The sequence below is a fragment of the Hemiscyllium ocellatum genome, chromosome 5 (assembly GCF_020745735.1).
Source record: "Hemiscyllium ocellatum isolate sHemOce1 chromosome 5, sHemOce1.pat.X.cur, whole genome shotgun sequence".
In the NCBI taxonomy this organism is placed as follows: domain Eukaryota; kingdom Metazoa; phylum Chordata; class Chondrichthyes; order Orectolobiformes; family Hemiscylliidae; genus Hemiscyllium; species Hemiscyllium ocellatum.
This window is the reverse complement of record NC_083405.1, coordinates 68,426,044-68,439,150: the sequence shown is the minus strand read 5'-3', so window position 1 is coordinate 68,439,150 and position 13,107 is coordinate 68,426,044. Positions and strand designations below refer to the sequence as shown.

Below are 13,107 nucleotides of genomic sequence, written 5' to 3'. Positions count from 1 at the left end.
CACAGAGAAGACAACATAAAACTATTGATCTCCATGCTTTTGTTTGACTCAGAAAAAAACCTGGACTCATCTCTCCTTCCTGCTTAGGAAAGGTTCCCGCGATTGAAAGCTTCTCGCAAGTTAATGAGCCCACTGAGAGTCCAACTGACAATCTTATATTGAGCTTTAGAGTAAATTTTACTATACTCCGGATTCTTCAGCAAGACCTTTCAAATTATTAAAGCATATCTATTATTGGACATTATATTCTGAGGACATGTCCAGGCATCTTTAATAATTTAAAATAAAAGATGGGCGACCAAGTGCTCTTTGATATATTCTCCATGGCAACACTACAATCAAGCTGAGCCGACTTACCAACCAATCAACATCAAGCACAAATTATTACCTTTTAAATTTAGCATTCTTGTGTCTGCCCTGATGAGTGCAAGACCAAGAATTTTGTAAAAACCAAAAGAACTACAGATGCTGTAAACCAGAACCAAAAACTAAAGTTGCTGGAAAAGCTCAACAGGTCTGGTAGCATCCGTGAAGAGAAATCAGTATTAACGTTTCAGGTCCGGTAACCCTTCCTCAGAACTGGGGAAGTTCTGAGGAAGGGTCACTGGACCCAAAATGTTAACTCTGATTGCTCTTCACATATGCTGCCAGACCTGCTAAGTTTTTCAGCAATTCAAGTAACTAAGAATTTTATGTCTGTTTTTTTCAGTCAGACCCAAGTTCTCTATTACCAAGTAATGAATTATAAAATGGTCAGACAGCAAAGAAGAGAATCATTCAGCTTGTTGTATTAGTTACTGAAAAGTCATTAAGATTCATAAAACTTACTAGATTCCTGACGTGTAGACTGGTTGCATTGCTTGGTAAATCTTGAGAAACGGGCGACAAACTGAAAAATAAAAAGTAGAACATCCTTGCATTTAAAACTTTTGATGGTATTTGCCTGCATCAAGTCAAGTGCATCATGATATACATAACTATATAGTGCCTTTGCTATTTTGCATTATTTATGTGTCATCAATCAGCTTTGTAAAGGAATGGGAATCTGATGCCCACTTGCATTCAGATAACATACTTTTGCAAAAGATGTTTTATCCCTCACAATGAGCAAATTTTTTAAATCAGTTAAAAACTCAATTTCTCCCTATTCTAATAAAACCAATCATTTCTCTTTTCTATTTGCTTAAAATCTGATTTAAAAACAGAAGCTCCAAATTTGTAACAGGCACCACCTTGGCACTTACATCACTGTTATATGCATCAGGAATAGTGATAACGGGTCCAGCCAGAGTGCAATCTGGAGACCTTTCCATGCTGCACAGGATACACGCAACTTTCCAATTTCAGGACACAGCATGCTGGCTTCGAAACTTACACCGGATCTGACAAAATGGAACTACCAGCTCAGGAAGCCACTACTATAAACAAAAATACTGTGGATGCTGGAAATATGAAATAAAAAGAGAAAGTGTGGAAGAAACTCAGCAGGTCTGGCAGAACCTGTGTATATGAGAAAGTGAGGACTGCAGATGCTGGAGATCAGAGCTGAAAATGTGTTGCTGGAAAAGCGCAGGTCAGGCAGCATCCAAGGAGCAGGAGAATCGGCGTTTCGGGCATGATCCTTCTTCAGGAATGAGGAGAGTGTGCCAAGCAGACTAAGATAAAAGGTAGGGAGGATGGACTTGGGGGAGGGGCGTTGGAAATGCAATAGGTGGAAGGAGGTTAAGGTGAGGGTGATAGGCCGGAGTGGAGATGGGGGCGGAGAGGTCAGGAAGAAAATTGCAGGTTAGGAAGATGGTGCTGAGTTCGAGGGTTGGGACTCAGACAAGGTGGGGGGAGGGGAAATGAAGAAACTGGAGAAATCTGAGTTCATCCCCTTGTGGTTGGAGGGCTCCTGGGCGGAAGATGAGGCGCTCTTCTTCCAGCATTGTCTGGTCTGGTGATGGAGGAGTCCAAGGACCTGCATGTCCTTAGTGGAGTGGGAGGGGAAGTTGAAGTGTTGAGCCTCTCCCGCCTCAATAGGGGAGGTGATGACCTAATGATATTATCATGAAGGGGTGGTTGGGTTGCTTGGTCCGGGTGTCCCAGAGGTGTTCTCTGAAACTTTCCGCAAGTAGGTGGCCTGTCTCCCCAATATAGAGGAGGGCACATCGAGTGCAGCGGATGCAATAAATGATGTGTGTGGAGGTGCAGGTGAATTTGTGGCAAATATGGAAGGATCCCTTGGGGCCTTGGAGGGAAGTAAGGGGGGAGGTGTGGGCGCAAGTTTTGCATTTCTTGCAGTTGCAGAGGAAGGTGCCGGGAGTGGAGGTTGGGTTGGTGGGGGGTGTGGACCTGAAGAGGGAGTCACGGAGGGAGTGGTCTTTTCGGAGCGCTTATAGGGGAGGGGAGGGAAATATATCTCTGGTGGTGGGGTCCGTTTGGAGGTGGCGGAAATGACAAAGGATGATGTGACGTATATGGAGGTTGGTGAGGTGGTAGGTGAGGACCAGTGGGGTTCTGTCCTGGTGGCGATTGGAGGGGTGGGGCTCAAGGGCGGAGGAGCGGGATGTGGAGGAGATGCGGTGGAGAGCATCGTTGATCACTTCTGGGGGAAAATTGCAGTCTTTGAAGAAGGAGGCCATCTGGGTTGTTCGGTATTGGAACTGGTCCTCCTGGGAGCAGATGCGGTGGAGACGAAGGAATTGGGAACAGTTAATGTTTCAAGTCTGATACGACACTTATTGCTAATAAAATATTTATATAATTCGTAGCACTTTTAGCTTTTTTGTAAATCGCAATTGATAGGCATTCAGCAATTTTGCCAGTATTCATCATGGTAATATTTGGTCTTTCAAATCTTGACAACACTTCAAAAATTAGGCTTATACTTTTAAATTCACTACTGCTGGACAGAATTTTCTGAAAACAAACCAGCAAGTTATCTCGAATTGATCCTATCCAAACCTGTGGAAGGATTTTGCTCTCTCTAACAGATTACCTACACCATCCAATTAAAATGTCCATTGACACCGTACTAAGATGCCAGGGACTGCCTTGAGTGAGTTAGAATGGGACTTTTGCCAACCATCAGCACCCCCTCCACTCCTAAATACAGACACACACACACAAACAAACCAAAGTTGATTGTATCCTTGAGGCTGTTGGGACTGCAGGCAGACCTTAAAAGTAAAGAAATGATGCATCCTGGACATCAGCTAAATGAGATATTTTGGTCAGGCCTGCTTTGTATTTCCCAGCAAGGTAGAGGTGGTCAGGGGGCTGATTTAAAAGGGTCAATGGCTGAGGGATAAGGGATGGAATTGTCCCGGACAAGAGTTGGTTCCAATTGGCACAGGCTCCCCCCAAAAAGAGGTAGCCTCATTTTCTGCCTGACAACAGCCTGTACAGTGAAAGCTGCTGGGCTGTTTTCCTTACCTCAGTCTTCCATGTGTATTGGCACAGCACAGGTGAAATAAGGCCCATTAATTGGCCATTATAGGGCAGCAAAATGCCCCAGGGCAGGTGGGCTGCCTGATTCATTCTCCCTATACCATAATATTGCAGATGGGTTGGGGATTGGTGGGAAGGGTAGGCCATCCATTTTATTTCACTAACAACTCAATCTTCAGATATGAAGTCACAGGAGAAAAAGTACAGCATAACATCAGGATCAATGAGTAAATTATGAGGTTTTTAAAAAGGTGCAAAAGAGGCATTAAGTGTATATTTTCCAATATTTCATTTATTGCATTTCAAAACATTACCTCCTCCAGTATCAAAGCTGGGAATGCCATGCAAAATCACAAAGTGCAGAAACAAGGGAGTGGTGTTCATTTTCACTGAACCGGAGAGCAGACCATTTAAAAAATGGACATACCTATGGGGAAGAACACATTGTAACGTTAGTCTGACCTGTTTTACATGTTATTTTGTCTAATTTTTCAAGTATTGAAAATGTGCATATTATATATATATATATAGTTTCATGAGCAAACAACTGAGAGATGAAGTGGATAAGGAGTCATCATGTTCCAGTACAAAGGAACTCAATGATTATTTTGAGAGAACAGGTCTTTTCCACTTATACACAATGAATAACTGGAGTGAACAATGAGGAGTTGTGGTCTCGTAAAATGTGGTTGCTTGGCTTAGCGAGTTGGCAAGCACTTTTGGCAATTTCCTTGAAGTAGCTAGTCCTTTTTGACCTTTTGCTGTTCTCAGCAGATGAGGAGCTGGTGAATGGCACCAAAGTTTTCAACATTGGTTTTACAGACCCAACTTGATAGGTCTACTGATCTTTATTCACTTGTTTTATACATTTACCTGGTATGAAAACATAGGCACTTGATCCAAACCAATGTTATAAGGATCTTTTAATTACTGGTCAATTACTTCACTAAAAGACACTAAATATAAATGAAAACCCAAAGAACTATAGATGCTGCAAATCAGTAATTGCTGGAACAGTTCAGCAGGTCTGGCAGCATTTGTGGAGTGAAATAAGAGTTAACATTTTGGGTCGAGTGACTTTTCCTCAGAACGGAATATAAATGGTTTACTTCAATGCTGTAACACAATAATCTTTCTGTGATCACCTAACATTCTGTTTTAACCCTATGCAGACTGAAATTCATCATTTTAGGAGCAGTTGCGAGGTCATACCTGTGAAAAGTGCTCATTCAGAACATCTGCTTCCGAAAAAGCTTATTTCAAAATGTGTGAACACTGTCAGATTTTAGTGTCACAGACTCTCACGTGGTGAAAGGTTATGTTACACATTAATAAAGTTCCAAAAGGACTTGCCATGCTCTTAAATGAGCTTTATTTTTTGCTTTTAAGTTATGAAGCTTACCAAAAACCACTGATCTGTTGCTTCGGCTCCACCCAAAACGTGATAATGCATAAAGCTCCAGTATTGTTAGATGGATACTGATGACAGAGTTTAAAAAGTGTCCCTGTGACCTTTCATGTAAAGGAGAATGTCACCTTCTCAGTGAAACCTACACCTATTGAAATGTTTGAAACCATTCCCAAAGGACAGAGACTTTCCAGGGGTTTATAAATCCTTTGTATTTTTGTGAGCTGTCTCAATTTTCCAAACATCCAGATGTTTGTTTTTCTTTCAGTACAGTAGCAAAAAAGCCTTTGGATGGCTATAAAAAGACAGAGGAAAAGATAGAAACTTGTATCACTAGTCAAGTAGTATGGTTACATTCCCAGAGATTTCCAATCCCAGAAACTGAAAATACCATAAGATACAGGAGCCTGTTCCACCATTCGATCATGGCTGATGTGGTTCTCAACCCTATTTTCCTGCCTTTTCCCCATAACCCTTGATCCCTTGACTAATCAAAAACCCCTCTCTCTCTATCTTTGGCCTCCACAGCCTTCTGCAGCAATGTGTTCCACAGATTCACCACACGCTGGCTGAAGAAAACACAAATATGGTTTTAGTTTGACTTTTTAGACAAACACTAAAAACACAACTCAATGTCTAGCATTTTGATGCCTTTGTCAGATAGTTCAGAATACGCCAGAGCAGAATTGATGATTAACCTGTCAGTTTTTGTTGTTGATAAGATCTGACACTCAGGTTCTGAAGCTCAAATTCTTCAATGTAGCTTCAGATAAGGCTGAAGGCAATGTCATTTCAGGCTTGGCAACTAACTTGATTCTGCCTCCTGCAAGTTATTTTATCTTGTGCAGTTATGCTCATGTTATCTCCCACAATGTAAGAAACTGGGTGTGGACACTGAAAATCCAACAGCTAAACGATTATACACAGACATTATGTTTCTCAGGCACATACATGAACTGACTAATATCAAGTGATTCATTGCAATAAAAGGCTTGCTTCTAGCAGTGTATAATGCTTCAAGTGATCCTGGGTTTGAATGGAGAATGAGACCTGTATAACCTCAGGTCATGTGCTATGATGCAGTTCATTAGTTTGTCTCTTAATAATATATTGAGTGAGAGAAATAGCAAAATACCAGTTCTGGGTGAGGAACATAGAATGGCTACGAGTGCTTTGCTAAAATGCTGTCTATTTTTGAAATTTCTCAACGCAAGTGTACAATGTGTGAACCGATGCTCTTGACAATCGATATTTCATTCTTCCAGTCTTAGATAATGAAATCTGTCCCTATGGGCCAAAGGTTTACTCTGTAAAGTCAAAATGAAACCTAATTACACAAACATTTCAGCAACTTGGTTTGGAAATTCAAATATAGTGACGAGTTTGTGTCCATATCAGACAGCTAATGAAAGAAAATTGTTACTAAAATACAGCTCATCTCATACTCTTCTGTTCCATCTTGTTTGGTATATCTGGGACAAAAGGGACTAGAAATGTGCTTGAGAAACATCTCACAAGAGAGCATAATACATAGTGGTAGACAAATCCGAAGTAAATTCAGGAAAGCATAACCTCCACTATGTTTCCCAAGAAGGGCTCTGCTTTAAGATGTCTGCATGAGATATTACAGCTCTGACACATTGGGAATCAAGGCTGTAGGAAATTCTGGCTCCTTACAGATATCTCATCGATACAAAAACCTCAGCATAATACAGCAGCATCTATCACCTCTGTGACTAATTTGGTTCAACTCCCCAGAACAAGCCCTGGAGTCTATTTTCAGTTGGTGAAAAACTTCAGGGTTGGAAAGTTACTGGGAGCCAGTGGGAAATCTTTGTGAGGTGAAGTTCCTGCCACGTCAGTGATATCCTGCAAATCTGGATTTGAGCCTGGGTCGGAAATTTTTTTGTAATTTTAAGAAGCTTATTACATTAAAAAAACCTCTTTGTAAAATGTTATGCCCATTATACAATAGAAAATTAGATATATAATGACAGTATATCTACACAGAGAACTAAATAAACAAGCTTCCAGATTTATGCTGGTATAGGAACGTCATAATAATCTTCAAAGAGTCAAATTTTCTTCACAAGCTAGGCAATAAGTTTAAGACTACTGTTCTCTGATGTACTGCCAAGACAAATTATCCTTTGAAGTCCTTACTGGACTTGGTATAGACTTTTTATGTACTAGTTAGAAAAGGTAAACTACAACTTCCAATTAAAGGGTAATGCTATTTCCCACAGAATAGTGCTAAATAGTTATCTCTACATATTAAAGCAGTCTGCAAATGTTCAGAGCATCATTTCAAGCAAAGTTATCATGATCATTACATCAAACCTCCAGTCATACTGGTTGGTATCCTTTCCCATAATTTGAGTGTCGGTTCAAATTTAGACCACATTTCAGGGATAAATGTTCCCTAGCTGCATTGGTTTTATGCGAATGTGTTTGACAGTTTCAACAAGGTCTCAAGTAAACAGCACAAAACTGTCTTATGTGATACTAAGTTAACATCCTCACTCAGAGGAGCTGTAATGATGCAGTTTTGTGATATTATGAAGTTTAAGATGACAAGCATTTGGTTGAGCTCTCTTAAGGGATGAATCATCACTCAAATAAATACATACAAAAACCTTCAATTATTTTATTGTTACAAGCCTGGATGTACAACTGAATAATTTGGCATACTGGTGATAGCAACAATCTGTACTTCAACAGGTCATTAGAGTAACATTGTCAGCATTTAATTTAGTGCCAAAGCAAAACAATATACTTACAATTCTATTTAGCATGGAAATGTTCAAGTTTCACTTCCAAATTCCAGCTGGGTCAGAAAGGACCCAGTGGAATGGATTTCCATATAAAAGAATCAATTTCAAAGATGCAAAGGAGTCTTTTATTGAGGTTGCTGGTGCTTTCTTAAGCAATTGCTATATAAAAGCTTATTTATTTACTTCATTCAGCATAAATCTGCACGTAATAATGTTTTCCAAAATGACTGGCATGACACGTTAAAACACAACCTGAGACAAAGATTTGGTGCATCTTATTTAAAAGATTGAGCCTATTCTGACCATTGAGCCTACCCTGCCATTCAAAATCATAGCCTCAATACCACTTTTTCACACTACCTCCATATCCTTGCATGACATTGATCTCCCGAAATCTATTAATTCCTGTTGGGAATGTCTGAGCTTCCACTGCCCTCTGAGCAAAGAATTTCTAAGATTGACCCTTCTGGGTGAATACATTTCTTCTCATCACAGTCGTAAATGGCCTAGCCCTAGTCCTGAGATTATGGCTTCAAGAGTCACAAACAAAGGGAAACCATCCACTCTATAGGAATTTTGTAAGTTTCATTTAGATTATCTATCATTCTTTAAAACTTTGAAGAAACATGGTTTGTATTCTTTAATCTCTCCTCATAATAATCTCACATCATCCAGGAGTTAATTTGGTAAACCTTGATTGAACTCCTTCTATGGCAAGTATATCCATAAGGAAACTAAACTGTACATATACTCCAGGTGAGGTCTCATAAATGTGCCATGTTCACGAGATGCAGCAAGACATCTTTACTTCTGTACTCAAATCTCCATTTTTCCTTTCGAATCGCTTGCTGTACCTGTACACCAGCTTTTAGTAACTCATGGACTAGGGACACCCAGATCTCTTTAGACACCTGCATTTCCCATCCTCTCACTGTTTAAGAAATATTTGTTTTTTTCTAAAGTGAATAACTTCACACTTATTCATATTATGTTGTATCTGTCATCGAGCCAACTCACTAAACCTCTCCAAATCCTCTGGAGGACTCCTTGCACTCTCATCACAACTTACATTCCTACTCAGCTTTGTGTGATCAGCAAATCTACAAATATTACAACTGGACCCCACATCCAAATCACTTATATCTGTTGCAAACATTTCTGGAATCAGTACAGACCCTTGCAGTACCCCAATAGTAACAGTCTGCCATCTTGAGAATGATCAATTTATTCTTATTCCCTGCTTTCTGTTGATTAACCAATTCTCAGTCCATTCTAGGATTTCCCTCCAATCCCATGCACTGTAATTTTATTTACTACCCTCCTGTTCCCAACACAAATGAATTAAAAAGATAAAACGGAATCTTATTCTCCAACAGAAAGGTTTTTTTTATTTGGCCTTAGATGTAGTAATAATAAGAATAAACTGCCTTTCAGCCTGAGAGGATGAATAAACACAACTTTTCCCTGACTGCTGGGGAGCACATACTGGTACAATATTTAGAATCAATTCACCTGGGCAGTATAGTGGCTCAGTGGTTAACACTACTGCCTCAGAGCTCCAGGGAACCAGATTCGATTCCAGCCTTGGGTGACTGGCAGTGTTGAGTTTGCACGTTCTCCCAGAGTCTGTGCGGGTTTCCTCGGGTGCTCCAATTTCCTCCCACAATCCAAAGATGTTCAAGTGAGGTGAATTGGCCAGGTTAAATTGCCCATAGTGTAGATTATTAATCGGGGCAAATATAGGTTGGAGAAATAGGTCTGGGTGAGTTGCTCTTCAGCGGATTGGTGTGAACTTGTTGGGCTGAAGGACCTGTTTCCATACTGTACAGATTCTAATTTTAATTCTAAACCTGCTATTATATATTCTTCCCGTCCACTGTCTGGAACAAACTTCCAATGTTAAGTTGCTAGGTTTACCCAAAAAAAATCATTCAGCTAAAGTTTAGTGTGCTGACAATATCTACATAAACATACCCTAACATCAATGTTTAGACAGACACAAAAATATTTGAAAGAGAAGGGGACAGAAGACGCTCGAAAACAAAACCGGAAATGAGGTATTCCTGGATTTGCTTTTCAACCATCCATTTAACAAGTTCATCGAACACATCGCTATGTTAAATAAAGGGCCTGTAGGTGCTTGTCAACAATATTCGTGCCACACCATTGTGGTAATGTGACTGTAATACAACCCTTTTTTTGAATTCATTTTAGGAGCACTTAAAAAATGTTCTGTTGAATGAATGTGTAAGTTTTGATTAGCTTGTTTCTGTACTTACAGATTCGATGTGGTAGGTGCAGGTCAAACTCAGGATTGTTTGCACTGCACAAAGTGAAGACTTTGCTTCAAAGTCATCATGATCTGTCTAACGTTTTGAAAATTAATTTTCCTTCAGTGAGTATTAAAACAAGCAGGAAGAGAATATTAATAATGCTCATGAGATCAATTCAACAGCCTTGTGTCACTCTCCAGATGTACGCACAATTGCTATATATTGTACACCTACCAACAAGGATCAAGAGAACATCAGAGGCAAAAAAATGTTCATCCAGTGATAAATAAAATTAATGTCAATTGGCCAAGGAATCTTAAATGCAGTGCATCTCTACTGAAAAAAGATGTTCATTAACACACTAAAATAACTGATTAAATATTTGACAACAGCATTAACTATTAGTAAAAAATAAAAACTCAACTGCAATCAAATAAAACAAAGGTACAGGCATACCGCTTTTGCGATGGCTGCATCAATGCAGAGACTTTATCATCATAGAACTTCTTCATTGCAAATCTGTCAAGAGCTTGATCAGCACTGTAACAATAAAATATTCAGCAGAGTGAACACTTAATAATCATCAGTTGTCAAGGAAGGCTGAACTGAATGATCAAAAGACTTAAAAGGCTTAAGTTTAAAAAGACAGAAAAGATGGCTATTCCAACAGATAAGACAAACTGGACAATTCGACCATTTGAAATGTCCTGGTCATGAAGTACCATGGATGGATATTGTTACAGCATGGCGGTGAACCCTACTGCTAATTAAAACATACACCCAGAAAAGCTCACCTTGCCCCGTAATCTGTTAAAGTCTGAGTGACAAAGAATTCCCAAATTCCACTATTTAAGGAAAAATAACAATTTATTCTTTAACTCTAAAAATGAACATAGAGTCATAGAGATGTACAGCATGGAATCAGATCCTTCGTTCCAACTTGTCCATGCCGACTAGATATCCCAACCCAATCTAGTCCCACCTGCCAGCACCCGTCCCATATCCCTCCAAACCTATTCACATACCCATCCAAATGCCTCTTAAATGTTGCAATTGTACCAGTTTCCACCACATCCTCTGGCAGCTCATTCCATACACTTACCACCCTCAACAACTATTCACAACTCTAAGCTCCTTTGTCTTAAATGTTTGTTATCTATCTCCAAATCTATAACAATATACTGTACTGATAAAACCCATACTAAAATTACATCAACCCAATTTCAAAACCAGACAGCAGCAGCTGTCACCATCAACATCTGTCTTCTTCTGGCTATAGATCGCCCTGGGTTATCTTTGGTCTTTTGCTGCAAAGATGTTTCATTAGAAAAAAAAGTACCTTTGATAGATAATGTGTTGCTGGCAGTTACTCTGGCGATGGCTGTTGATCTCTCTCTGTCTAACTGTAAAACTGCCTGCTTCTTTATACCCCCAGCATTGGATCTTCTCATTGGTTTGATTTTGGTAAAACAATAAATTCAAAACCGAATGATTTATACACCGAATGGGTCATAATTTAAATTAATTGACTAAATTCGAATAGTTGTCAAAATAGCAATCAAAACTCAGGTATTTGTTACACAGCCAAATGTGACATATTTTGAGTATGCTCTAAGACTGTTAGTCAGTCACATGACAGGTGCCTGCAAGCGCTCAGTGCAAAACAGTTTTCACTCTCTCTTAAAGGTACAGTACATGACTTCAACTTCATAATAATGCAGATAGGAAGATGTCATTTGCTTTCCATCCATGTCTTTAGCAGTTGTTGATTATACAGAAAGGGTGGGGACTGGAGGGCTTAAGTCTTCAATATGAGATGAGTGAGATCTAAGACAGCATGATTAATAAGTTCCATTCGCAAACAAAAATCTACGCACTTACATTTTGAAACTTTGCTGTTAAGGAAAGTGATCCTTTGAAATTATAAAGACAGTATAAACTTGTGTAAATTAAGAGCATAATTCAATTTAGATTTGTTACCTTGCAGAAATATTGGTGAAGTGCATATATGATGAAATAACCACTCCTATCCTCCCTTTGCCTCCCTGTAGAAAATAAACAGTACAAGTGAGACAGTTTCTTAAAATGAACAAAGCCACAAAAGATGTGCTAGCTCCATTATTGCTCACTGTGATCACAGGTGGACAATAATAGGAAATGGTATCAGGGACTGTGTGTTAACATCAGGTTATTCGTGGTGATATTTGGTTGCATGTATTTGTTACATGCAGAATAAAATGTCCCAAAACAGGCAACCCAGTTACTGATGAGTTTTGAAATTACAAAACTCTGTAACAGGGACAGAACTTTATAGAATCTGTTCCGGTGCCGGGGGGGAGGGGGGGTTGGCTTATCCTGCCTTCACTAGCTCTTCAAACGTACAAAGCCAATCTCCCACTTTTGCCATACATTTATACACAACTTCTATCCAAATAGAAGAAGTTTTGATCCCTTGTACACACACTTGAATAAAAATCGTTGCTTACTTGAATCCAGCAGACATGACAGTGATATTTTTGACACAGTCATGATATTTACACTGTTTAAGGAGCTTACACAAGATCAAGTTGTGAGATCTGTTTATCAACATTCAACTGCAGTGCAAAGTTTCTCACAGGGTTTTTGGAAATGGTACATTCAACGATTAAACAACAAGCCACAACATTACAATAAGTATAGAGTGGGGGCTAAGTGAAACACTGAAAATGAATTTGCTGGCAAATGGTTTCCCAGGAAAGTTAGCTCTCTATTGGAAGAAACATTGCTAATTAGAGCAGACTTTGTTATTTTACAGTTGCAATAATTTAGAGATTTTATGCCATATGTTACAGTGGCTTGGAAACTCAATGAAAGGAATAATTTAGGCATGAAACTATTCATTTAACTGAACAGTATTAAATGTTATCTGATACTAATAGGACTGAACATCTAACGTTTTCAGTCAAAACAAAGTACTCCTACTTAAAACTCAATTAGAAATTAACTCTTGGCTCCAGATTCTGGGAACTGCACCCTATCTACTCTGTTTAACAGGTGTTCATGAGATTTTGCTTCATTCCGTTAAACTCACACAGCTAATATTTGATTCTGATTAGCCTTTACATAGCTCAGAACTTTCCTCCTTTCCTGTTTCAATCAAAGAGCAAAACCAAAGCAGGGAGATGTCGTTTTCACTCCACTTTTCCAACTCTAAACTATTTTTTTGTGCTGACAAAGCATC

General features: G+C 39.2%; 1 protein-coding gene across 2 annotated transcripts in view; it reads right to left on the bottom strand.

Moving 5' to 3' along the window:
• Positions 1-13,107, bottom strand: part of LOC132815734 (tensin-3-like) — a 449,058-nt gene that overhangs the window by 110,722 nt on the left and 325,229 nt on the right. For both annotated transcript variants that reach the window (XM_060824846.1, XM_060824847.1), the window contains 4 exons: positions 11,868-11,932; positions 10,344-10,427; positions 3,747-3,859; positions 829-889 (listed from right to left, as the gene is read on the bottom strand). In XM_060824846.1, the coding sequence (XP_060680829.1) occupies positions 829-889; positions 3,747-3,859; positions 10,344-10,427; positions 11,868-11,932 (323 nt within the window). The remainder of the gene's footprint in view (positions 1-828; positions 890-3,746; positions 3,860-10,343; positions 10,428-11,867; positions 11,933-13,107) is intronic.